Here is a 25,965-nt window from a genome sequence, read left to right as displayed (position 1 = left end):
AAGCGCGGCGGGCGCGCGCCGCCTGGCCCGGCGGAAAGTTTTCCTGGAGGAGTTTTGGCGGCTGCGGCGGTGACCGGAGCGGGCCATGGACGCGCTCAAGTCGGCGGGGCGCGCGCTGATCCGGAGCCCCAGTCTGGCCAAGCAGAGCTGGGTGGGCGGCCGGCACCGCAGTGAGTGTGTGCGCCCCGGGTCGGGCCTCCGCGGAGCTCGGGGCCAAGGTGGACCGGGCGGCCTCGTCCCGACCCGAGCGGCCGGGCCCCGGGGATCATGTCCGGCTGCGTCTGGGGAGGGTCGGAGGGGAACGGGCTGAACTCCGGGTCCCCAGGTGAGGCGCGGTGAGGACTCCTAGAGCCTCTCCACCCGTTCCAGCCCAACCCACGGGGTCGCCTCTAGACGACCCGCAGGTCTCGGCTCTGAGGAGCGAGCTCAGCCCGGTGCCACCCGAGGTCCTCTCGCCCTCCCCTCTGGACGCGTTCAGGTGGCGAGGCTGGCGTCCAAGCTATTTTCAAACCCTGTTTTCCCTCGTACCTTCCCTTGGGGGCTGCCCAAGTCCCTGGGTACCTAGGCAAAAGGCAGACTGTGACTAGCTGCCACTTCTCCCGGGTGTCTGGAAGAGCGGAGAGGAGCCTTCCCCAGTCACCTCTCGGGTTACTCTCTGGGAGCCGTCACCTGGCACCCTCCCCTGAGGCCTGAGAAACCTAGCTCAGGTCCCTCCCTTTTGGGGAGTCGTTTATAGGGGATCACCCGAGCCTTTCCTTCTAGATATGAAGCCTAGGCTCCTGAACTCCGGCATAGTCTCACCTGCCACCCACCTGGGGTTCACTGGCAGTACCCCTCCCTCCGCTCCCAGCTTCTTGCCAGCACCTTGCCTTGCCTGGCTCCACCAGGGGAGCCCGAGTTCCCTGGTCCCTGGAGCGCCAGCGTGTCTGGGCCTAGGGAGCCCGCCCTGCCCCTCCTCTCTCCCACTGTGGTGTTCCAGCTGTGGGTTCCTCCTAGCCCTGACTGGCATTGGGAATGTGTGCTGGTGCCTGCTGGTGGGGGTGGGGTCAGGGGCCCCTGGGGCAGGGCATGTACCATCTTCCACACTTGCTGACTCCCAAAATAGTCCTTCAAAAATTCGTGGGATGTGACCAGGACTTTTGAACGTGACCTTCCCTTCCAGTGGATGAACCCTGTGGTTTTCTCCTGGGACAAGGGGAAGAAGGGTGGGTGGGGAGGAGGTCCGAAGAGGAGGGAGCCAGGAAGCAGAGATGAATCTGGAGGACCAGGGTGCATTTTGGATGGCGAGGTTTCCCTGTCATCTCCACTCTAAGGCAGAGATCACTTACTCCGTCTTGATGATTTTGGTTTCCCAGCCTGCAAAGTGGGGATAAGATCCCCCTGGGGCTGGGGATGTGTGTGGTGTGTAGGTGCTTGCCTAGCTTTCAGGAAGTCTTTGATCCTAAATTCTTGGTTCTGTCGTCAGCACTTCACAGATTGTTTGGTAGCGGCTCTAGTCTGTAATCCCAGCCTTAGGGAGGTGGAATCCTGGGGCGGGGAGAGGGGGGCTTGCGCAGGGGTGGGGGTGGGGGGAATCAGAAGTACACTGTCATGCTGTGCCAAAGAGTGAGTCCAGCCTGGGCTAGACGTTAATTAAACTGGTGCTAGTGTATTTTCCCAGGTTGTAGTCCAGGCTGGCCTGGAACTTGCTGTGTAGACCAGGTGGGCTTTGTGCCTCTGCCACCCCCCAGTGCTGGGATTAAAGGTACACATCACCATTCCTTGTCCTCCTGGCTAAACCTAGTTCTTAACCCGGTTTGGCCAGCTCTGACTGAGTTGGGAGTGGCAGCCTGTCTGGACCCTGGAGGGACTCTGAGCTCTCTCTTCTCCCCTCCCTGTACCTCTCAAAGCTCTGTACTTAGAATGAGCTCCTCAGAAGCCTGGCCTGTCTTTGGTTAAGTGTCAAATTCATAATCTTAGTTTACCAAGAAGAGTATTACTTGCCTGGGACTCTTGTGGGAGTGTCTGTGTTTTACTTACCTGGGGGTGGTTTTGGTGAAGGCAGCTCCTGCTTTTGTGTCTGGTGTTTGTGACTTCTGTTAGGTCATTAGCTCCTGGGAGGTGTCAAAGCTTGCTTATCTTCAGACCCATTTTAGAGATAACGGACAGGGAAGTCCACCCACAGCTCCAGGCCCGGAGACGCAGAGCTTCCTCAGCCCTGGGATTTTAGTCACATGCTTTGGGTTTTTCTGGCTGTTGGGGAGCTAGGGACCCCCACTCTGGGTTTGGCTGGCTGCCCCTAGGACCAGTGTGGACATAGGTTAGAGGGGACCTACGTGAGAGGTTGGGACCTACTCAGTCAGTCCTTGGGTCTAGCTTTCATGATCAAAGGCCAGAGCCTGTTAGATGGGAAAAGGAACTTGCTCTCAAGCCTGAGGACCCACGTTCAATCCCTGGGTCCCTGGTGGTGGGAGGAGAAAACTGATTGCCAAAGGTTGCCCTCTGATCTCCACACGTGCACCCTGGTACATGGGCTTCTCTCCCCCACATGCCTACTAAGTGTGGGGGAAAAAAAAAGAAAAGAAAAAAGCTCAGAGGGCAGAGCCACCGCCTGACCTGGAAAGAGGATTCCCTCCTTCTCAGGGCCACTTTCTTCTTCTCTCTGGGAACCATAAAGATCATATCTCAGCACCTGACCCAGAATCAGGATCTCTTCCCCAGCTCAGTGGCTTCCTAAAGGTCCTGGGGTCACTTTGACCCTTAGATTCCTGTATGGGTAGTGCTAGCCTGTCAGAGAACCCAAAGCAAATGATAAAAAAAAAATAAGGTGTCTGTTCCAGTAAAGGTAATTCATGACTCTCTATGGGGCCTATTCATATTTCTGTATAGGATTCTAAATACTGCTGGGCATAGTTCTTTAATCCACACCTTAACCCTAGCACTGGGGAGGCAGAGGCAAGTGGATCTCTGAGTTCCAGGACAGCCTAGTTTATAAGCCATTTGCAGGACAGCCAGAGCCACATAATGGAGAGAACTTGTCTCAAAAAAACCAAACCAAACCAGACCAGAATGTGACAACAGTAGGGCACGGTGAGTCTGAGTGTGTCTCCTGGTGGTGTGTACTGTGATGGTTCTCACTTCTGGTGGAGGAAGAGACAGAGGGAGAAGGCCGCAGATAGTCAGTGAGGCTGGAACAGAATGCTAGAAAAAAGATAAAACAATAGAGGGGCAGCTTTTTCAGATAGGGTGGGGATTGTGTTATTCCAGCCGTAGCTGCTGAGACATGGGTCCAAGTGCAGATTCTCTGGGAGGATTTCCCAGGAAGTATGGTGAGGATAGCTGAGATGGTAAGGCAGCCCCCATAGTGGACGGAGGGACAGCCCCTGGGTCCCTCGAAGTAGAATTAGCGCTATGCTGTCTTGGTTCTGAATGGCAATGGCTTGAGCAAGACCCATTGGATTCGTGACAGGAGGATCTTGCAGATGGAGACCACGGCCCTCCAGTTTGTGAGGCACCCCAGGGGCTGGGTACCACTAACAGCCAGGCTGCAAGCAGAGTGGCAGGCGCTGGCGTCTGGTGTCAGAAAGTGGTGTTCGTAGAGGGGAGCAGAGTAGTAGGTCCTAGCAGCCACCTCTCTTAAGAAGCTGGCCTGGAAAATCCAGGTGAGTCCAGGGAGGGACGTGGAAAGGGGATTTAGCTAGTGGACCAGCAGGTCTGAGGGACATTGAACTGGAGGCTCCTTGTAATCTGATTTCTGAGGGAGGGGCAGGATGTTTGAGGAGACAGGTCACCCACTGTTGACAGAGGTCAGACACTCTCTTTGGGTGCCGAGGCATGTGTCAGTCACCCCTGCCTTGCATTGGAGGGGCTTGGTGGTTGCAGGATGGGGTGTGGGGCCCGAGTCTCGGGGCTGTCACTTAGGATTTGTATTTCTTGCCTGTGGCGCTGTGACATACTGATCTCATAAAACGCAGTAAGCTGTCACACGTGCGTGGAAGCTCTTTGCACCTGATGGGTGGCGGTGGCTGTGGCTGGTTCTCACAGGGCTCCAGGTGTGGTTTCAGCAGGGTCACGTGGGAGCTCATCTGGCTTCATGACAGCCCCATGGAGTGGGTACTGTTACCTGTTTCGAAGTAAAGAAACTGAGGGGCAGGAAGGTTGAGGGACTGACGAGCCTTTGGTTGCCCTTATTTTTTTCTTCTAGTGTAGGTAGGAGGGAGCTCTGACTGAGGTAGCCATCACTTCATTATTCACCTTTGAGAATGATCTCAGTGGTTTTAGTTTTTGAAATTGGCTTAGTCTTTGTTTTGTTTTAGTTTTATTTTGAGACAGGGTTTCTCTGTGAAGTCCTGGCTGTCCTGGAACCTCCTCTGTAGACCAGGCTGGCCTCAACTCACATCTACCTGCCTCTGCTTCCTGAGTGCTGGATTAAAGGGTGCACCGCCACAATGCCTGGTTCTTAGTCTGTTCACATTCTGAAACTTTTGCCCTGAAAGACCCACTGGGTTTGTCGAAGGTTGTCATGTTCCTGCAGGGCAGAGTTTAGGTCCCCTCCTAGGACATCCTTCCTACTCCCAAGTCACCCTCATCAGGCTTGGGAACCAGACTGAGTCCCTGGGCAGAGGCTTGTCTTCACTGTACCTGTGGGTTGGCTGCAACTGTGGTGACCACCCAGCCAGGTCCCAGCTATGGGGGTCAGGGCAGAACGCCCAAGTAGCCCTAACCCTTCTTGGGGCCCTTACCAGGAAGCAGCATGTGGTGGGAGCTGAAGCTAGCCTGGACTTGCGGTTCTGTCCCGAGCTAACTCCCATAGCAGGCCATCTGTAAAATCATAAAATGAAAATAGCGTAGTCATTACCCACCACAGGGCTGAAAATAACTCGGACTGGAGTAAGGCACAGGCCTGTATTTGCCCAGGGGCCTCTGGGAGCTCTGCTTGGGAAGGGGTGCGGCTCTGGCTCCTTGCTGTATGTGGTGTCTGGTGGTTGGAGACCACACTGGTCTGTCTGTCTCAATGCTCTTTCTTGGGGAAGTTGTGGGTGCCAGAGGCCTCGAAAGAACCTCAGTAAAGAGCACGTCACGTGTCCAGAAGCACAGGCGAGGAGGCTGGCCTGCAAGGATAGGCAGGCAGAGGCGATGGGAGAAGCGCTCGGGGCAGGGGCCCTTCCAGTGCCACAGCCTGGGGAGCAGACCTGAGGACAGGTCCTTTGAAGAGAGGCAGGCAGCTGCTGTGTGAAGAATAGGCAGAGCCCTGCTCAAGGCAACAGCCATAGCTAGGATTGAGCAAGCCTGCAGATACCTGCCCCTGGACCTGGCCCTCAGCCTGCACCTTTGTCCGCCATATCTCATTATCTTGCCCACAGCTCTGAGCAGCCCTGTGAGCCTAGTGCAGTTGCTTTCTCTATTTTATCCTGATTTTGAGACAGTCTCGCAATGTAGCCCTAGCTGGCTTGGAGCTCATTATGTAGACAGACCAGGCTGTCCTTGAACCCGCAGAGATCCACCTATTGGGATTGGGGGCATGTGCCACCACAGCCACCCTTTATTTCTTAAGCATTTTTATTTTTTAATAGTGTGCATATGTGTGTATGAACATGAGTGCAGGTTCCTGCAGCGGCCAGCCTATGATGTCCCCCTCAGGCTGGACTTAGCAGCGTGTGTGAGCTTTCTAACCAAACCCACCCCGCAGTGCGCTCAACCGCTGAGTCATCTCAGCCCCCATTTCGTCTTTATTTATTTTTTTCTTTTCTGAGACAGTCTTGTGTACGCCAGGCTGGCCTCTAACTGGCTGTGTAGCCGAGGATAATCTCTAACTTCTGATGCTCCTGCCTCTACTTCCCAGTGCCAGCATTATGGATATGCTCCACTATACCTGGTTTGTGGGGTACTGGGGATGGAAACCAGGACGTCATGCATGCGAAGCAAGCACTCCACCAACTAAACAACACCCCAAACTCCTTTCCCCCATTTTAGAGATGAGGAAATAGAGTTCTCACTCAGGGTCATTCAGAGTATCAAACCAAGGCCCTCACTCTTAGCCACTGAGCTGGCTTGCCTGCCTCTGATTAGGTGCCCTGGAAGAGGGTGAATGTGTGGATCACTGTGTAGCTCTAGCAACGTAGACCAGGCTGGCCCCAAATCCACAGAGATTTGCCTGCCTCAGCTTCCTGAGTGCTGGGATTAAAGGTTTGTTTCTTATACACAATCTCAAAGTGTGTTCTAGGCTAGCCTCTAATTTAGAATCCTGCCTCTTCCTGGGATTGCAGGTGGGTACTGCCATGCCTTGTTTGGAAAGAGCATTTTGGATATTGAGAGAGTAGATGTTGCAGTGTGGCGGGTGTGTTGGGAGGTTGGGGGACGCTGCTTTCAAACAACCCAGCTGTCACTGTGGGCACCTCCTCTCTCTGACTCACTGTGTCATCTTGAATAGGCCCTGCACCTCTCTGGGCTTCAGTTGGGTCAGCTGTCAAGCTACAGGCCTGGGCAGAGGGTCTCTGAGGCTGGGTCTGGTAGCCAGTGTAGAAGCTGGCAAGCAGTACTAGAGAGAAGGGTCAGGTCAGGGGAAGGAGGAAAGCAGAAAAATGTCAAGCATTTGGGGTCAAGGAGGAGAGAATGTTTTGACAGCAAAGAGAACACCAGTGACCTTGGCAAGCTTTGGCCCTTTGGAATGAAGTGAGCGGAAGTGGCTTTGGACCTGAGCCAGGGAAGGGCTGAGGCAGAGGAAATGGGAGAGTGGGACCCAGAGATAGGGGAAGGATGTGTGCCTTAAGGCACGGATGGATAATGAGAAGAGGTCACCCCTGATTGATTAGTTTTGCCTGCCTGAGGCCATAGTTGAGAAACAGGGAAGCACTGCTGACTATTAGCAACGCCTGCGTTGACTGTGCTAGCATCTCAGGTTGGAAATGGTGGGCTGGGTATCCAGGGCTGTGAAGTCCTTTGACTAAACTGAAGGCAGTTTTCCTTGTGGCAAGTTGTGTGGTCCAGTGACCAGGAGCACGGGCTGGTGTCCTTCGCACTCCAGTTCCTCCTCCTGTTCCTCTGCTGTAGAATGGGTGTGAAAGACCTTCAAGGCCGCTGTGCCTAATGAAGTGGCCACACCATGCTCATGCTGAAAATAGGGCCGCGAGCCTTGGTTTCTTCCAGAGCAGGAAGTTGTTCTGGTGTCCTCATTGCCTGACCCAGGACTGGGGATACCATGGGGACTCTGCTTCCTTCTGGAGGACCTAATGGATGGGACGTCCTGTTGGACTTTAGGGTCGTCTTAGTTGGGGCTTAGGAGGCCTGCAGGGCATCATGTCAAACATAGCTGGAGCTGAGGGTATTTAGGACATCTTTACACTCAAAAGATGAGTACCAGTTGTGTGTCCTCACGAGTCAGAGTCACCTGGGTCTGAGAGAAGGGGTCATACTTGCAGGTCCTTCCTGTTCCCACCCACAGTGAGAGACAGCATCTCCACCCACAGTGAGAGGCAGCTTCTTGCTCAACACAGATCCCAAGCCATGAGCCGTGGAACGAAGTGATAGCGTCACTGGAACTCAAGGCTCTGGGACATGGCCCGAGAAAGTAACAGGGAGTCTAGAGGGGTCAGGGGCATGGGGTGACAGGAGGGGCCCTAACAGGACTGTGCACGCATCCCCAGTGACCTCACTGTCTTAAGTAAACTTGGCCCCATTTCCCACTGTGTGATGGGTGCCCTTAGCCTCAGCTCTAAGGAGGAACTGGGGAATGGGCAAACCTTCCCTGGGGTCTGCACTCCCTTTACCTCAGCACTCTTTCCTTCACGGGGACCAGGTGGGCCCCTTCCCAACTCTCCCCTGCCCTGGCTTTCACTCCACTCATCCGTCCTCCTTGCTGACGTTAGTGGATGGCCAAGACATCTTGGAGGACCCTTCCCACGTGTCATGGCTGCAGCCCAATGGAGCCAGTGACATCACTTAACTCTAACCCTAGTCCCTTTCCTTGGGCCATTGTATCTTTGCTGGTCCTCATCCCCAGACTGCCCAGCTCTTAAGCAAGTGTGGGCTGGGATGCACCAGCTGGTGGGTGACTCTGCCTGTATTTACCGCGGTGGCTTTTGACCCATACCTTCCGTTCTTGAGCCTCAGTTTCCTTAACTGTAATGTGTGTCTTCTATTGCTATGAAGAGACCCCAGGACAATAACAACTCTTACAAAGAAAACATTTAATTGGGGCTCACTTACAGTTCCGAGGTTCAGTCCATTATCATCATGGGTGGGATAAGCCAGCAGACGTGGTGCTGGAGAGGTAGCTCTTACACGTTGATTGCAGGCAACAGGAAGTAGACTAAGTGTCATACTGAGGAAAGAGACCTCAAAGCCCACCCCATAGTGACATTTCTTCTAACAAGGTCACACCTACTTCAACAAGACCAGGCTTCCTAATAGCACCACTCCCTTTGGGAGCCATTTTCCTTCAAACCACCATAATGTGATAGTCCTCATCTTAAAGAGTCATACTGAGGACTCATTGAGGAGGAGGGACCATTTGCCCTCAGCCATTGAGTTGGGGCCATGAGATGGCATAGCCAAGTCTCGACTCTAGACTGACTGACTGTGACTTGGTTTAACTTCCTGGACTTTGGAGTGGCTGTCTGCAGTGTGTGTGACAGGTTGTGGGTGCTCCTAAGGGTGGGCGGGGACAGTGTATGTGAAGCTGGCCAGGTTTTGGGTAGGCCGGGAGGTAATAACTAAAGTAAGGATGGGGGTACCCCAGGGCCCTTTGTAGGTGTGCTGAGAAGGTGGGTGGCGAGAGCCAGGCCTGCTCAGCACACTGAGGGCTGTCTGTCCTGTGCTAGAGTTGCCAGAGAACTGGACGGACACTCGGGAGACACTGCTGGAGGGCATGGTTTTCAGCCTCAAGTACCTTGGCATGACGCTGGTGGAGCGGCCCAAGGGCGAGGAGCTGTCTGCAGCTGCTGTCAAGAGGATCGTGGCCACAGTGAGTGTCCAGGCAGCAGGGCAGGAGTCCGGGCCAGCTCCCCTGCCCCAGCTGCCCCGTCTCCAGGTGGGGTCTGTATAACATGTGCTTGAGCCTGGCACACATTGGGTCTCCTGTGTCCAGCTCAGGCATTTGTGAAGATTGCCTTTGTATTTGCTGGGTCAGTTAGCATCCTCTGCAGGCTACCCTGGCCTTGACTGTTTCCAGCCTGGAGTCCCCACCTCAGGCTCCTGGTGACTCACTAGCTCCAAGGAGGGAAGGAAGCTGTTCCCCATTTACCGCGTTGTCACTGCTTGGCCCACCAAAGTGTCCTTCCTCTACCTCCGAGAGGATGTGAGCTCTTTAAGTCTATTCCCTGGGGTAGCTGTGACCTATAGCTCAGGCCCTGGCATGTGGTGGAGTTGGGTCCCCAGGTTGTGGTGCTGGCCTGTGGCAATCTGTCTTGAATTCTTCCCAGTCCTTGGGCTAGTCCCTTCCCCTGGAAGTCCCCATCTTCCTGGACAGGGGGTATTGATCCCCTCCTATGAGGCCAGTGCTCACTGGGCAATAGGCTAGTGGGCAGCGTTTGTCCGTCTGTGCCTCAGGAGACTTGTCGTAGGGTGCTTAGCATTGACCAAAAATTAGGAAAGGGTTTGTTTGTCTTAAACTTGCATCACAGCCATCACTGAGAGAAGTCAGGGTGGAAACCCAGGCAGGGACTGAAGCAGAGACCTTGGAGGAATGAAATTTACTGGCTTGTTCCTCATGGCTTGCTCAGCCGGCTTTCTTATATCCAGGACCTTTTACATGGGGTAACACCACTTCCCAGGGGACCGGGCCCTCCCACATTACTCACCAGTCAAGGAAATGCCCCCACTAGACTTGCGAACAGGCCAGTCTGATGAGTCTCCCCCCTCTTCCCAGATGACAAAAGCTAGCCAGCACAAGGGTGCTGTTTGAGCATCCATTCCCCCCTCCTCCGTGGCACCTGCCAGTTGTCTGAGCTGAGGGGCCTTGAAGCAGTGAGGTACAGGCCACCAGACAGGCACCTCTGACTCCTGTGTGCCTCTAGGCCAAGGCCAGCGGGAAGAAACTGCAGAAGGTAACTCTCAAGGTGTCTCCCCGGGGGATCATCCTGACAGACAGCCTCACCAGCCAGCTCATTGAGAACGTGTCCATTTACAGGTACGCTCAGCAGGGAGTGGCCATGTCTGCTCTGCTGCTCGGGGGTTGATTGGATTGTCTTGTCTGAATCTAGGCTCTACAGCTTTCTTTGTGGGGTCTGGGGAACCTCAGTTTCCCTCATTGGTAAAATGGGCTGGGGGCAGGTCCTGCTTCCCTGTGCTGTTAATGTAGTGCCGCAGGTAACCCACAGCTCACAGGGGGGCTGCGATGGTGGGCACTGCTGTCCCCTAGCCAGCTGAAGCCGGCTCAGAGCCTGTGCTTGGTCATGTGCCAGGGAGTCAGGCTGGGGACGCACACCTGTGAAAGCTCCCTGTTCTCTCTGCCTTGAACAGTGCTCAGCCCTGAGCGTCTGACTCATTGTCCCTGAGAGGCGTCATGCAGGATCTGGAACAGAAATGGAGATATTCCCTCTCTGTCCTAGGGGGCTTCAAGGCTACCCCACCTCTTCTCAGCTGGTCAGGGGTAGGAGTACAAAATAGGAGAAGCAACCCAAATCCATGTTAACTATGGGGAAACTTGAGGCCCAGAGAGAGAGAGTGGCCTAAGACTGTACCATGAGGTGGAGGCTGAACTGGGATTAAGACACCAACTGTCTCTCTTAGATCTGTCTGCCCAGGTCCCGAGCCAGGGAGTGGCAGGCACAGGTGTGCTGGAGTGCTTCCAGAGGCCCACGCTGCTGCCTGTAAGCCACCATCCAGATTCTACCTGCCTTCCCTTAGCCAGCACTTCTAAGTGCCTGCCAGCCCCTGCCCTCTGAGCACTTCCGGTCTGGAAAGGAAGGAAGGGAAGACAGTGTTTCCCAAGAAGGCAGAGAAGGGGGTGTGTCGGGGAAGCCTGGGAAGATCTCCCGGTGGAGGTGGCTCCCTGCAGGATCTGGCTGATGTTATCCAGAAGCAAGGAATAGTTAGCAGGTATCCAGATGCCAAGGATAGAAAAAGCCCTTGGGAAAATGGCACCCTCATCTTCCCTCCTGGGGTTATCAGTGATGTTATTGAAACAATGTTCTGAAAGTTGGGACTGCTTTGGTGAGGGGTGAATCTGCTGAGCTGCACCCCTAGACAACAGCCCCTCCCCCAACTGTGAGTCTCAGGATAAACAGAGGTAGGGAGGGGTTAGATAAGACGTGAGAGACCTGGGGAGCTGAGGTTGTGGGCAGAGATCTGAAAGGCCACTGTTTGCAGCAGAGGAAGCTGGTAGTCTCTGCACCCACGGGGGGCTCCCGGGCAGATCATCCGCACATAGCCCTAGCTCCACCCCTAGCCACAGTTCCAGGTCAATTTTGCTCTTGGTCCTGGTCCCTAGGGAGATGGTCCTGGGTATGATCTATTGTCTGGTTGGTGAAGGACGGTGGTAGGCAGGGCAGTGTCTCGCTTCTCCTTCCAGTTGATACAGACGCCTCAGGGTTGTGGTTGTGGCTCTCAGCAGCATCTATCACAGACCCCTGGCTCGGAGGTTAAACAAGAAAGACTCTGTAGGGCCCTTGGTGCACTGACTGGTGTGCAGTTGGGTCCAGATGTTCCTCTTAGGGCTGTGGCTCAGTGTGGGGTGGAAAGAAGAGGAAGGGACTTCCTTCCTTATCCCCATGTCCCCTGCCTGGCAAGGCCAGATCTGCAGAGGCTTACCCAGTGGAGATCAGGCAGTAGAGTCTCTGAGACCCAGCAGACTTTGTACATCCAGATGTGATGAGGTGCCGTGCAGGCCGGTGACATTTCTCGCCTGCTTTCCAGGATCTCCTACTGCACCGCAGACAAGATGCACGACAAGGTGTTCGCGTACATCGCCCAGAGCCAGCACAGCGAGAGCCTGGAGTGCCACGCCTTCCTCTGCACCAAGCGGAAAGTGGTCAGTGGGGGAGCCAGGCCCAGAGGGGACAGGCTCAGGGACTTAAAAACAGGAGGAAATCCCCAGGAATCCCAAGTGGGTGTCAGAGTCCAGAGGGCACTGCGAGGGTTGGAGTCGGCCAGCCTGGCTGGACCATCTGGCTTTGGGCAGTGAGCAGCCCATGTCCCCTGGAAGTGCCTGGGTATATTCCTCTTGGGATTGTTATTGCTCGGGTTTGAGGCTGTGACCCTCTTGTCGTTAGTACAGTCTGGGGTGCAGGCCTTGTAGGGATTAGCTTTTGGAGATGGGAAGCCAGAGGGACCCGGTACAAGGTAAAAGTGAGACTTCTCTAGACTGGGCTTCCTGGGGTCGGGCAGAGGCAAATGGCTCCTTTGCAACCCCCTCTGTGCCCATTTTGGAGCTGGGCTTCAAAGTGCTTTCTTGTTTAGTCTCCAGGGCAGCCCTGTAAGGTGGAAATGTCTCTGTTGCCTTTCTTTAAGCCTTTTAATTACAATAAGGCACACCCCAGAAGCCAGCAGTCTTGCTCATAATGGCACAGCCAGCCAGGTGCAAAGTGAGGCTCGGAGCCCACAGTTCCTCTCCTCTGCACACCTGAGAGGCTGAGGGCTTCCTGTCCCTGACCCCTGGCAACATCTGTTGGGGCTGAGTGATGGAGGCATCTCGGTGGTCTCCAGCGTGTGCTGGGAATGGGGAGGAGCTGGAGCTGTTCTGACTTGGTTGATGACACCTTGGTTTCTGGGGCCTTTGAGGACTGAGTGTGAGGAGGCCCCTGGTGTCAGCTGGCTCAGCATCCACGTCTGCTGACGGCTCAGAGCCTGATCCCCAGGCTCCTGGCTCTCAGAGGAAGGAGATGAGACCTTTTTCTTCTCCATCAAAGGACACATCAGGAACTCCACGGTCTCTGGGGCAGCAGGAATAAATGATACAAACATAGTGACTCAAAACAGCACAGGTTCATCCAGTCCTGGGAAGCGGCAGGCTGGGATAGGCCAGGACTTACATCCTCAGCAGCCCAGGAAAGAGCCCTGTCTTTGCTTTCCTACCTCCTGAGTATTCACAGCCCACCTACAGATGCTCATGAACGCATCCTTTGTTTTCAGAGGCACCCGCGTGCCATCTTCCCGTATCGTGTCTGTCTTAGTCACTGTGAAGAGACATTGTGACCAAAGCAACCCTTATAAAAGGAACATTTAACTGGGGCCGGCTTACAGGTCAGAGGGTCAGGGCATTGTGACAAGGAGCATGGCAGCGTGCAGGCAGACACTGGGGCAGCAGTCGAGAGCTACATCCTGACACAACATTGGGCCTCGTGTGGGCTTTTGCAACATCAAAGCCCACCCCAGTGACACACTTTCCCCAACAAGGCCACACCTCCAAAGTCTTCTAATCCTTCTCAAATAGTGCCAGTTCCTGGTATATATTCAAATATATGGGCCTACGAGGACCATTCTTATTCCAACCACCACAGTGTATTCTTACTCTGCTGTTATGGTGCCTCTCCCTTGTGGGTTCCTGTGGTGATAATGTCTGCTGGATCATCCAGATTTATCTCCACGTCTCAACACCCTTCCTCCCCCAATCTTCCTATGAGGCTGTGCTCAGGGCGTCCCAGAGAAGGGGAGCAGCTAGTGTGCTGTGTAACCATGGTGAACCCTGCCCTTCTCTGATCTGCTTACATATCAGAGGTCACTTCATTGACCCCAGGGTCATTCCAAAGGCCCCATTTCCTCTGCATGCCTTATTTCCCTGCAGACTCCATGTTACCAGTCTGCTGGGGTCCTTCAGGGCTTCTCCCATGACAGCCTGGATCCCACAGATGGCGGGAGACTTTGGCATGAATGAGGCCACTTTGACCTAACACTGCAAAGTTACTGTGTTCTCACTGTTTGCTTCTTCCTCCTCACTGACCACACCAGGCAGGACTGCTGGCCCTAAGTTATTACTGCAGTGTGGGCACTGGTGGGAGGGGCATGCTCACGTGAAGCAGCTCTCTCTGGGATGGGGTTCTGTGCAGAACAGGGAGCAGGCCCAGCCATTCAGAAGGAGACCTGGGCCAGAGGACTCTACACAGCCTGCTCCAGGTCAGAGGGCATTGCTGAGAAAAGCAGAGAGAGGCTCTCTACCCCATGGCTGTGGCTAGTATAGCCTCGTGGGTGGAGGGTATGGCTCTTGCTGGACACCCAGCTGCTTGTTTATTTGTGAGCCTGGCTGTCTCTCACCTATTTCCAGCTTTTGTCACCCAGGGTTTCCAAGTTGCTCTGGGGTGGTATAGGTTCCTCCCAGGCCTTCAGGACCTTTGCTGGGCTCTAAAGCCATAGCTTGGTGGGTCAACACTGAAGGCTGTCCTGAATTGACCTGAGATTCCCTGATTATCTGAGGAAGAAGCAGGGATGAGTTGGGGGCCTTGGCTCTGCTCTGCCTTCTGTCAGCTGTCTCCAGTTTGTGGACAAGGCTCTGCAACCTACAATTCAAGCCTGCATAAATCTGTGGGGGAAGGGCTGACTTTGACATTGAGTCTAAGGCTTGGCTCTAGGGTGGAGGTTAGGGAGATGCCCAGAGACTGGAGACTTAAAGGATGAATAGCGTGGTAAACACGAGTGTGCCAGGCTTAGGGACTAGTGTGCACAGCACAACTTGATACGGTGTGCTGGGCCTGGAGACTCAACATCAGGCATGGTCAGCCCACAGGACCCGTGGTGCAAATGTGGCCTCACTGAGTCTCCGCCTTTCCTTGCTGGCCAAGCGAGAAGCTTGGAGAAAGGGGTTCCTCCTGGGGTCCCCTACAGTGCAGCCAAGGGCTCCCTTTTCTGGTCTTGTTTGAGCATGATCAGAAGATCGCTGCAAAGAAGTGGTTCACTATGCTCATGTGAGAGGCCTCAGCTCAGCAAACAGCCTCTGTGATCAGACGTGGAGGAGGAGGAGTCTGGACTCGCCGTGTGGGCATAGGCCTGGACACCCCAGTTCTGTCGAGCAGAGGGGACAGGGCTATTTCCTCCATGTGGACCTTGGTGTTCTGGAGAAATCTTTGTGCAGAGGTTAATATGGGAGCCAGGTGAGCGCTGGCAGGGCTGATGGTGAGCACAAGACTTAGTCTGAGCTGTATACCTGGCCTGGGTGACCTACTGATATAGCCTGCTTAGGTGGAATGATTTAGGGACATGGACAGCTGGACCAAGAGGAAGCTTCTGGATCATAAGACAGCCTCCCAGCAGAAGTCCCAGGAGGACTGTGCAGTGGCCTGGGGAATGAAGGTCTTCCCACTGAGTGTTCCTGTGACTCATCCTGCTGGGGGTCCCTGGGGAAGCAGGCCACCCCCCAGGCCTGCCCAGCCCAGACCTGTAGGCACTTGCACGCATCACTTCAGATCTCGGCTCAGGTTACATGTTTATTATGACTTACTGTCCAGGACCCTAGGGCGCAGGAGCAGGAATTTGCACAGATGAACCAGATTTACGTAGACAGCATAAACCCCTGTCCGCAGGTTCCTGCAAGCAGACGCAATGGTGTTTCCATAGTCCTGCCGCATGGGTGACCAGCCCTTGCTCCAGAGTATGGTGGTCTGACTTGGCTGGTAATTAGCCCATATTTTTAGTTCATGGGCAATTCTCAGTGGTAACTGGGTCTATTAAACTTGATTCAGACGTGACAGCTTAAATTGTAAACAGCTGTGAAGACTTTCATACTTAATTACCATATTTAAGTTCCACCATAAAGCATCCTCACTTCCATCACAAATGTAAATGACGGAGACATTCAGATGAGATTTTTATACTTCGTGAAGTTTAATTGGCGCAGATCAGCCAGTTTGGAGATTTTGAAATTTTTTTAAAGGAGTTTTGAAGGCAGTGGCCCCGAATTTATTTCTCAGTTAAATCGAGTTGTCTGGTGGAGGCTACTTAAGCCTGAGCTTGTTCTACAGTTGAGTGTGGTTCTCTTCTCTGGGACTTGCACGCCAAGCTCCGGGCCGGTTATTCCAGGACTGGGGTAGCAGGATGTTGTAGGAGATCTGTGTGACAGTCGGGACCTGTGACGCCATCGCTGCCTCCTGAGGGCGCTGTCTGAGCTGTGGTACCACTCTTGCTCGTAAAGGAAGCATGTGAGCTAGGGCCTCTTCCATCAGCAGATTCCAGAGGGAGGTGAGCAGGGCTGTAGAGCCCTGTGCTGGTGACGGGAGAGAGGTGACGTGTGAAGTGGGAGCCAAGGCAGCTGCTCACAGGCTGGCCGCAGTGCTGGATGGCTTTTCTTCCTTACCATCACTAACATCTTGATTCTGCCACCTCCTGCCTTGCTGGGATGTCAGTTATCAGCTTTTGGCACCCTCAATGCCCTGTAACCCCTGAACAGTGTGGCCTCCATCTCTCTGCCTGTAGCTCACTCAAGCACAGCTTCCATTCCCTCAAGGACTGTGAGTGTAGGGAATCCTCGGCTAACCCAGGAGGGAGTTCCAGAAGTAGCTCTCACAGTTGGCTTAGAAATGCCTGGAGGGAAGGAAAAAAACAGAGGTGAACAGCCATTGGGGTGGGGCTGGACCGGAGGTGCCTCATTGGCCCCCACTGCCATCCTAGCATGTGGCTTCATTATGCCCCAGGCTGCTGTGGGAAATGGAGGAGCTAGGCCCCTCCCTTCCCCCCGGGCCCTCCAGAGCCTGTCATGGGGTGGGAGCCCCCAACCCTCCAGTTCATACTTGCTTTTGCTGCCTGACGCTGCACCCATCCCCACCCTCATTTCCTGTTTTTCAGGCACAAGCCGTCACCCTCACTGTAGCCCAGGCCTTCAAAGTTGCCTTTGAGTTTTGGCAGGTGTCCAAGGAAGGTGAGTCTTCCCTTCTGAGCTTTGTGAGTAATGTGAACAGGGACGGGTAGAGGCCAGAAGTCAGACCTGACTGACCCCAGCCCCGTCCCCTGCTGGGCTTGTGATCTTTGAACAGGTTGTCTTACCTCCCTAAGCCTCAGTTTCCCCATCTGAGGCTTCTTCAGAGTGTTTGGGTTTCAGTGTCTGGAAGGTGTCTTTTCTCCTGGGGGAGCTCTCATACTGCCCTGAGTGCCCTCATTCTCCCCGGGGGCTTATGGAGACAGTGTCCACAAGGGCCCCAGCACGTTGTGCCTTGATCCCACAGAGAAAGAGAAGAGGGAAAAAGCCAACCAAGAAGGAGGAGACGTCTCAGGGACCCGATGTGACAGCGCCCCCTCATTGAAAAGCTGTGAGTCTTGGCACTGAGCTTGTCTCCCATCCAGGGCTCTCTCCTGACCTGTTGCTGCTTCCTTTTCTTCTGTTACATCAGCAGTACCAATGCCTTGTAGGTAGCTAAGAGGGTACTGTTCAGATGCACACACTAACCCAGGCATGTCCCTGCAGACACATATACGTGTGTGTGCGCACCTGTCTGCTTCGCAGCCTGTTAGACACCCCAGCCTACCTGGTGTGTGCGCCACCCCTGCCTGGCCATGTGGTGCACTTTTAAACATTCAGCTTATGTTATGAACATGCAGGCTCCAGGGTCTACCCTCAGGAGCCACAGGGTCTCACCTGTGGACAACTGTCCTATAGCTGGGGGTCGGGGAAGGTGCCAGAATGGGGCTCCATGTGATCAAGGTCCATCCTGCATCTGGACCAGGCCAGAGTCCCAGAGCTCCTTGGGAATGGTATAGTACCAGGGTACCAGAATGTGAGTGTGGAAGAGGCTAGAGATGATGTTCATCCTCCTCCTGATGCCCCCAACTGACCCCCCCACAGTGGTTGTCACTGGGAACCTGCTGGATTTGGAAGAGGTGGCTAAGGCCCCGTTATCCACTGTTACCACTAATACCAACAACTTGGACGAGACAGCGCGGCCTCAAGTCTTGGGCAGCAACAGTGTCGTCTGGGTGAGTAGTTTGTGGCCTGCATGGTTTTGGGATCTGGTGAGCATTAGCCAGGTCTCTGAACAAGCCTGAAGTGGTTCCCAGACCCAGGCCCTGGCTCCGTGATTTATGGGAAGGACCAGACGCAGCCCAACAGGCCCTGGGTGGAGTAGCTGAACAATGTCCTCTCTGAACGCAAGGTTGTGTCCCCAGCAGGCCTGGTTCCCAGCACGGCCATCTCCTCACGATACTCAGTCTGAATCTGGGTGTCTGTACTGTTCCCTCTCTGTCAGCAAAGGCTCCCTTGTTCTGGGCTTAGCAGGTTTGTGCCTGGCACCCCTCCTTCTCAGTTGTCTGAATTCGCAGCCAGGCTGCGGGCTCTCAGGACTCATGGCCAGTGCCTGACCTCTGTCAGCCTTTTCGCTCCCTCAGCGGCCAGCTAACCTTCCACGCATCTCCCAGAGGAACCTGAATGGCCGTTAATTTCAATTTTCATTTGGAGGTAGTTGGCTTCAAACTGTTATTACAGAAATAGCACCAAGTATTCCAGTGCCTAGAGACACTTTATATCAGTGCGTGAGAATGACCAATGGGACCACGCTCCAGCATCAGCAGAAGCCGTCAGTGCTTGTCATAGCTCATTCCTTTCTTTTTCTTTTCTTTTTTTTTTTTTTGGGTGGTAGTGGTTTTTTTGTGTATTTATTTTATTTTATTTTATTTTTTTTTTTGAGACAGGTTTTTCTGTGTTGCCCTGGCAGTCTTAGAACTCACTCTGTAGCCCAGGGCTGTCCTTGAATTCAGAGATCTACCTGCCTCTCTGTGTCTTTTTTTAATTTTAATTCCCTCGGGGAAGACACTGACCTTCTATGGCATCCTCCTGCCTCAGCCTCCCAAGTATCTCAGGCACCCCAAGCCTGTCCCACCAGGCCAGTTTATCTCTTCACGTGATGGTACTCCTGACGATTGTCAGCTCACCTGTCGGTTGGGAACAACTTGGGTATCCCTTGTACCTGTCCGTTGCTGTCTTTTGTCATATGTCCTAAAGGCTTTGGAGGGTTTCACATAGCACTTAGTCCCTAAGGCTGAGAGGCTCTAGCATCAGTTATCCCTGGCGTTGGGCACGACGGAGGTGCAGGCAAGGGTTCTCTGTCCTTCCTTTGGGGCTGGAAAGCTGTGGCTATCATGTCCCTCAGTTTACAGAAGGGAAAGCTAAGTCTCAGAGGAGCTGTGACTTATCTGGGTCACTGAAGGTCCAGACATGCCTGTTCCTTTTCTTTCTTTTTTAGGGATGGGGTGGGATTTGGGGTTCAGAGACAGGGTTTCTCTGTGTAGCCCTGGCTGTCCTAGAACTTGCTCTGTAGACCAGGCTGGCCTTGAACTCAGATTCGCCTCCCAAGTACTAAGATTGAAGATATATAGCACTACTGCCTAGCTGAGACACGCCTTTTCTTGTCCTGCGCCCCAACCTTGGGTCCATGGGCATGATGCTTGCCTTTGCTAGTTTCCCTAGGCACCCCCTCCCAACATACATACGGGTCCTGGGTCCCTGGAGGTCCCTTGGGGAACATGGACCACTCAGAAGTTCTTACTTCTTGCTTTGTTTCTAAGGAGCTGGATGATGGCCTGGATGAAGCATTTTCAAGGTAATACTTTGAGGGACTATGCTGGGGATGTGGGCCTCGGGCGACCTGGCTCTGCCCTCAGGTCTCTGTCCTAACTGAGAACTCGAGTGCCCTAGCCATCTACACTGCTGTTCTCGAGTTCTTCCAGCGACAGGGAGCTTATTACGTAGGATGTCTCGTATGTGAGAATGCTTTTGGGGTTCAGTCAAAATGCAGGCTCAGCCTGTCATTTTGTAGCGTGTCACAAAGGCAGCAGGCGAGGACTGGACCACTGGGGTTCCTAGTACTGAGTCTAGACCCTCAGGCCTCCCTCCACCCCTTTGGATATACAGCCCCTTCAGAGGCTTCCTGCTTAGGGTTAGCACCTGCCATTTCCCTACCAGCTCCTGGTGTAGCCAGGGACTGACCAGCAGGTGAGACCCTTCCCAAGGAAACAGCCCTTTCCCCCACCTTCCCTGCTTCAGTGACCAATTCCACCCACATTTGAAAAACAGTTTCATCTGCTTTTCCAGAATGTTCAGTTGTCACGGGTCCTTGTTAGCAATCTCAAACCTCTGTCTGGCATAATCCCAGGCCGGCCCCATGTCTGCTGATTCTTCCCACGAGCACAGCAGCTTGTATCCATCAGCACACAGCTGTGGCCCTGGGACTCTGCATTTTTCTCAGTGCTGTCAGAGGCCACAGCCCAGGAACCCCTCCTGAGGGCAGGGCTGCCCGGTACTGACCCTCTTTGGCACCCTGTTGTCAGGGGGCACTAGCTCCCCTGCTGAGCTTTGAGTCTGGCTATTTTCCCACTCACGTCCCTTCAGGCCTTCTGTCCCCATGCTGGCCAGGCTCTCCCTGTTGCTTAACCCCTGCCAGCCTCCCACCTCTTGCTTGGCTCACACAGCTCTGCCTTCCAGGCTGGCACAGTCACGGACGAACCCTCAGGTCCTGGACACTGGACTGTCAGCACAGGACATCCACTACGCACAGTGCTTATCGCCCACCGACTGGGACAAGCCCGACAGCAGCGGCATCGATCAAGATGACCTCTTCAACTTCTGAGGGCCTAGGACTGGCAGGACACAGCTGGCCTTGACATGTGATGGACCAGAAGCCACCTGCAGCAGGGCAGCCATCTCCAGGAGCCGGCAGCCACTCTGCAGAGCTTGCAGAGGAGAGCTGCAGTCAGGCAGGGAGAGAGGGCGGAAAGAGCCTGGAATTCCCAGGTTTGCATCAGGCACTTGTGGTGTGTGCAGGCCAGGGCCTGGCCTCCTGGCCTATGACCAAAGCATTCCATGATCCTTTTCTCGGGGGCACTCACTCCTCAGGCAGTGAGAGCCTACTGTTCCTTGTGCACTGGAGGGGACATGGCCTTCAGGGAAGCTTCTTCGGGGCTCTGAGAGGCAACCCCTGACCAAAGACACATAGCTCTGCACTTTAACTCTCACAGGTGGACATGGTTTGAGGTCCTCGATGGTGCTGTGGGAGAAGCGCTTGCCTCCTGCCTCCCTCCACAAGAGGGCACAGTCCCTGAGGTGGTCTGTATAGTGCTAGGACCTAGTGTACCGGCTGCCCAGACTCCCAGAGTCTCATGGCAACCTGGGGAACATCTCTGTGTGGCTCTCAGGGCGTCCCCAACAGGCGAAGCTGGGCCTGTTCTTCTGTTTTGTCTGTGTGTCCTGTGTGTGTCCCCATCTTCTGCCTCCTCATAACCGTGGGATGATACCAAAGCCTAACACTAGGTTGTGGCAGAATATTTCTCATCCATTTTACAGATAAGGAAACTGAGGCAACACATGTGGTGGGGTTGGAGTTGAGAATAGAACCCAGGTCTGATACCAGAGCTTCTGTCTGTGCTGCCAGCCTCTCACAGCCCACGCCTCCTTTCTCTCTAGTTTTGTTGTCCTCCCAGGAACCAAAAAGCCCCAGCTATTTTCTGACCAAAATGTGTTTCATAACAAACCATCTGGTGCCTTTCCACACAGCACTGGCGCAGGCCTCCTTGCCCTGCTAGCTGCCACGCTACTGACTTCCGGGAAGATGTGTTTTGAAGTGTGTCAATTCCATGGGTTAAATGGAATCCTCCAGAAGCATCTCGTTGTCCTTTCCTGATGCTGCAGCCCCAGTGGTCTCTGCACCCAGCTGGTGGTCGAGCAGTCCAGTGGTGAGCTGCCCTTAGTCTCACTGCTCCCATGGCTCTGGCATCCTGAACCTCAGCCAAGCCACAAGCATCTTTGCATGGCTAGGAGCCCCCAGTGGCTGGGCTTGTGAGAGCAGGAGAAACACACCAGCCAGCATGACTTACTGAGTGGCTGAGTCAGACCCTTGCCTTGGGGAAGGGACTTGGGGAACCCTCCTTAGAATCAGGGTAGCTCCCTTTCCCCAGCCAGCTCCAGGGTCCTGAGCCTGAGGGGCTGCCATGGTGTGGGTGGTGCTGTGGTCTTGAAAAGCTGTCCACTGCTGCAAGGCTGCCTCTGAGGAAGAAACGGTTAAATGTTTCCTTTTTAAGAAGAGTATAAGCACCACTCGGTGTTGCTGGTGACAAGGGGCAGTGTCGTAGCTCCTGCCCTTTGGTGATATGAGAGGCAGTTGTCGAGAGCCTGGGGGAGGCCACAGCCCTTGCAGCACCAGAGTGGAGGGTGATGGCAGGATCCCCGTTGATGAGCCAGCGGGGCTCCTTTCTTTGCGGCTGTCACCGTGTGACAGGGTACTGATGAGTGCCAGGGTCTCTGTGTTGACACTGACAGTGTTTCTAGCCAGACTCTGAGCCCCTGAGACATGAGTGTGTGAGGTGTGGATGTGCCCGTGTGCACCCTTCCCGGGACAGTATCGGTCCCACAACTCCCATGACTCAGACTTGCAGACTTATCTGTTACTCCTGTTCAGGTCCTGAGCTTGGTGCCTTGGATGAGCCTGACACATGGATTCAGCTTGTGTGGTTTTGTGTGATGGGGACAGAGGTGGAGGATAGGGGTTCAGTGATTTTAGAAACCCAAAGTCCAGCTATGGCCCTGCGTTAGTTACTTGCTTGTTTGAGCCTTGGTTTTCCTGTTTGTAAGCAGGGTACAGCAATCTCCCATGTCTGTGTCCCAGGATTTTGAGACTGTTGTCCACTATGACGTTATTGGTAGCTCATGCCTCCGGTAGCTCACAGGTTATCTCTGAGCAAGAGGTCATTTGGATCGAATGTGTAAAGTCCCAGTGGACTCGGACATAGTACTTCCTGTGTGCCGGCTGTCATGACAGAAGTCATGGAGAGCCCAGATGTCTTCAATTCCTACTGCTGAGGGCTCCGAGCTTAGCTAGAAAGGTGGCCCTGTCTTGGGCACCTGGTAAGGCCACAGCCCCTTCGCATATCCCTGACCCTCATCCTGTCATGTAGGGATTTCCCAAGAGCTGGCTATGATCCAAGTGCTCAACACTCCTGCCCAGTTTCAGTGACCATTCCAGCAAGGCTGCATTCCTCAAGTTCCTTGGCCTTGTGTCTGGGGACTCCCCAGCCACTGCTCCTTCCTGTAGCTTGTGGGGGTCTCGGGCATTTATGCAATAGTCCTATTTCGTGTCCAGAGGCAGCCTTCTGATGCCAGCCGACGAGCAGACTCCCTGCGAGGCCCAAGTGGATCAGAGCAGACTAAAGAATTCTTTCTTCTTTGCCCCATAATTTGAAAAGACACTCAACAAGCTCATCTTTCGGTTTAAATTTGGCCAACGCCTTTAGTCTCCGGATGTCTCAAATTACAGATCCCGAGCCCAGCTGCCTGCTCTTTCATGCATAACAGATAAAGTGAAAGAACAAAGCCACCTTTCAGATTTGACATGACCTTCAGCTCCTCTGGGTAGACGTTGGGTTGGCTCTCCAGAAGCCATCACAGTTAAACCTCACGAGGGCTTTTCAGCGTCTGTGCCTGGGACACAGGCTTGAGCCTGGCCTTGCTCCATCTTCCCCTGTGCAGCGGTCAGGGTCCTTGTGCCCAACCTCAGCATTATCAGTCTGCCTTGGCACAGTAGGAGAGGGTAGGTGGTCTTAGAAGTAAAAAAAAAAAAAAAAACGGAAACTTTCGTTTATTCTTTGACAGTTTCATACACGTAAGCATCATCTTGGTCCTGTGTACCTTGCTCCCTCTGCTCCCCTCCCCCCCAAAACTCCAGCATCTTCTTTTCCTCTTTAATGCTTTGTAACCTGAGTCCAGTTATCCTGCCCGGTGAAGCGCTTGCTGGCCTCGTTGGCTTGCTCTAGTGCAGGTAACCACAGCTGCAGAGAGTTCTGGAATGTGTTTTCCAAGTCCTGTAAAGGACAGCATTTCACAGCTCTCCCCTCCCCCACAGTGCCTAATGGTCTGTGTGCTCCCTTCCCCACAGTGTGCCCCTGATCCTTGGGGAGGGTGTGAGAACAGTCTATGTCAACCCTTCTGTAATCTGCCCTGTTTAGGACTGAGCACCCACCAGGCACCGTCTCAGCTTTGACCCATTGAGTCTCTTTATTAGCTCCTGGCCACTGTCGAGAAGCCACCTAGCCAGGGTTAAAGACAACCCTGACCTATAGATATAAACATAGGTGGTATAGGACATGTTGCTGTGTCCTTCAGCAAAGTGACAGTAGTAGGTTCCCCCCTGGGCCTGTCACTGCCATAACCATGGGCTTTTGGCCAGGTTTGTGGTACCAGCCTGAATCCCTTCCTGTTGAGCAGGTCTGAATCCCCAAGTGGTTGGTTATCCCCATAACCTCATGCCGCTACTGCACCAGTGGACACACTGCATGGTAGGCCGATGTGGCATGCAGGGCTGAGTGCTGGGTTTCCTTCTCCCGGTGACTTGCATGGCTCCTTCCTGTACTGAGAGCTAGTCAACAAGGAGGGAGCTTTTGGAAAGTTCAATTTGATTTCTGTTATACAGCCAAAGTGTGTCTTATGCAGTGGAATCTCTGGGGCCTCTCTGACCAGTAAACTGTAGGGAGGTATCCCATGTAGTCTCGCTTCTTAGGTCGGGTACAGGAAAGATGCAAGCTGATTTGAGGCTCCCATTCAGGAAGAGGCTAAGTCAGGGATTTGAACCCCAGGCTGTCTGAACCCAACACTTATGCTGCAGCACCAGCAGTGGGCCTGACCGCACGGGCAGTATTGGCAGGTGCCAGCCACATAGATCTGTCGGCTGGAGTCTCTTGACATTCTAGCTGGCTGGCCCTCATGCTGCTGCTCTGGACATGCCCAACTCGGGATTCTGCAGAAACATGTGCCCATCACATAGGCCCCATCTTTTCCCGGGTGACATCGTCCACTCTGCCAGCTTGAGAGTACTTAACACAGGAGGGACACTGAGTCCGAGAGGGCTGAAAGGAAGGAACCCTTGACAGGGTTCGTGGTTTGAGCCACTGTAGTGACTGTAAGTGGTGCCTATGTGAGGTGAAGGCACTGAGGCCCATAGAGATTCTACAGGCCTGAGACCCAGATCCTCTGTTCACTGTCCTGGAGTAACCCCGTATCTGCAGGTCACTGGAACACTCCGAGAACGTGGCCTTGCTTGCTGGGAGCTCCTGAGGCCAGCTCAGAAGAACAGCCTTGACCAAGTGCCAGCACAGCATTGCTGGGGCAGCTGGGAGCTCCCAGCCAGGACAGGTGTGGGCTGGGACACAAGGTCATGCTGCTGGGCAACCGAGTCTGCACGTGTCTGCTGGTCACCAGCTTGGCCTTGTCTCTGGGTGACGAGAGGCCTCTGCTCTTGATCCTTCATAGTCCAAGGGGTATGGTTCCCAGCAGTCCCGGGTCATGCAGGCTAGCCTACACGAGTGAGACATTGGGGAATTGAGGGGTGTTGCAGGGAATGCCAGATGGGCTGCTGAGTGAAGGGAGTGGTCCTGCTGGACCTCAGAAGGAGTAGAAAGATTGGGATACCTTCCATGGCTTGGTAGCTTTGATGTTCAGGCCGTGTCTGAGTCACTCCATGGCCAGGTGCCCAGGCACTACCTGGCTCCATGTGGCTGTGGCTGAACCATGGCAGAAGGGGGTGGACCCAGTCTAAGTTTCTGAGAAACTGGGCAGCCCTAGGTCAGGGGCAGCCCAGCGGTTTGTTGGTCACCAAGGTTCTGGTCCCATGGACGCCCCTGCAGGCCCTGGTTGAGGGTGCTCTTTGTCTTCATTGCTCCCAGCCAGCAGCCCTGCAACCCTCCCTGGGCCACGTTGCTGAAACTGGGGTCTAACGCTATATCCTGACCAAAGATCTTGCTTTCCAAAGTGTTTCCAAATAAAGGTTCTAGAATCTGAGTGTGTGGTATGTATGCAGACACAAGTGTGTCGCAATGCATGTGTGGGGGTCAGGGAACAACTTTGTAGTGTGGTCTCTGTCTGCCTTTGTGTAGGGTCCAGGGGTTGAAGTGATGCCATTGAACTTCACAAGAAGCACTTTTATCTGCTGAGCCATTTTGCTGCCCTTGCTAGACTCTTAGTGCCAGGGAGAACCACCTGCCTACCTCCTGATGACTGGTAGGGGCATGCGCACCCCTATGCCAGCTACAGCTGTTATGTCTTCTGTGGCTTTAGTACGTGGTTCCTGGGAGGACTGAGTCTGACGGCTGAAG

General features: G+C 54.1%; 1 protein-coding gene across 1 annotated transcript; it reads left to right on the top strand.

Moving 5' to 3' along the window:
- On the top strand, positions 1–25,651 carry Ldlrap1 (low density lipoprotein receptor adaptor protein 1). The gene is made up of 9 exons (XM_075946713.1): positions 1–170; positions 8,799–8,941; positions 9,993–10,105; positions 11,833–11,947; positions 16,687–16,759; positions 17,064–17,147; positions 17,681–17,811; positions 19,396–19,430; positions 20,312–25,651. Exons 1-9 carry the CDS (start codon positions 86–88, stop codon positions 20,454–20,456), a joined length of 924 nt encoding a protein of 307 aa, XP_075802828.1. The 5' UTR covers positions 1–85; the 3' UTR covers positions 20,457–25,651.
- Positions 25,652–25,965: the final 314 nt, after the last annotated feature.

Source organism: Microtus pennsylvanicus, chromosome 13 (assembly GCF_037038515.1).
Source record: "Microtus pennsylvanicus isolate mMicPen1 chromosome 13, mMicPen1.hap1, whole genome shotgun sequence".
Lineage (NCBI taxonomy): Eukaryota > Metazoa > Chordata > Mammalia > Rodentia > Cricetidae > Microtus > Microtus pennsylvanicus.
The sequence above is the reverse complement of the archived record's forward strand: the minus strand, read 5'-3'. Positions and strand labels throughout refer to the sequence as shown.

What these genes read in the sequence shown, in the direction of transcription:
- Ldlrap1 (XM_075946713.1), top strand. Translation starts at nt 86, where the DNA reads ATGGACGCGCTCAAGTCGGCGGGGCGCGCGCTGATCCGGAGCCCCAGT. An exon ending in TCTGCACCAAGCGGAAAGTG is followed by an intron (nt 11,948 to 16,686) that starts GTCAGTGGGGGA and finishes CCTGTTTTTCAG; the next exon opens with GCACAAGCCGTCACCCTCAC. An exon ending in GCAGCAACAGTGTCGTCTGG is followed by an intron (nt 17,812 to 19,395) that starts GTGAGTAGTTTG and finishes TTTGTTTCTAAG; the next exon opens with GAGCTGGATGATGGCCTGGA.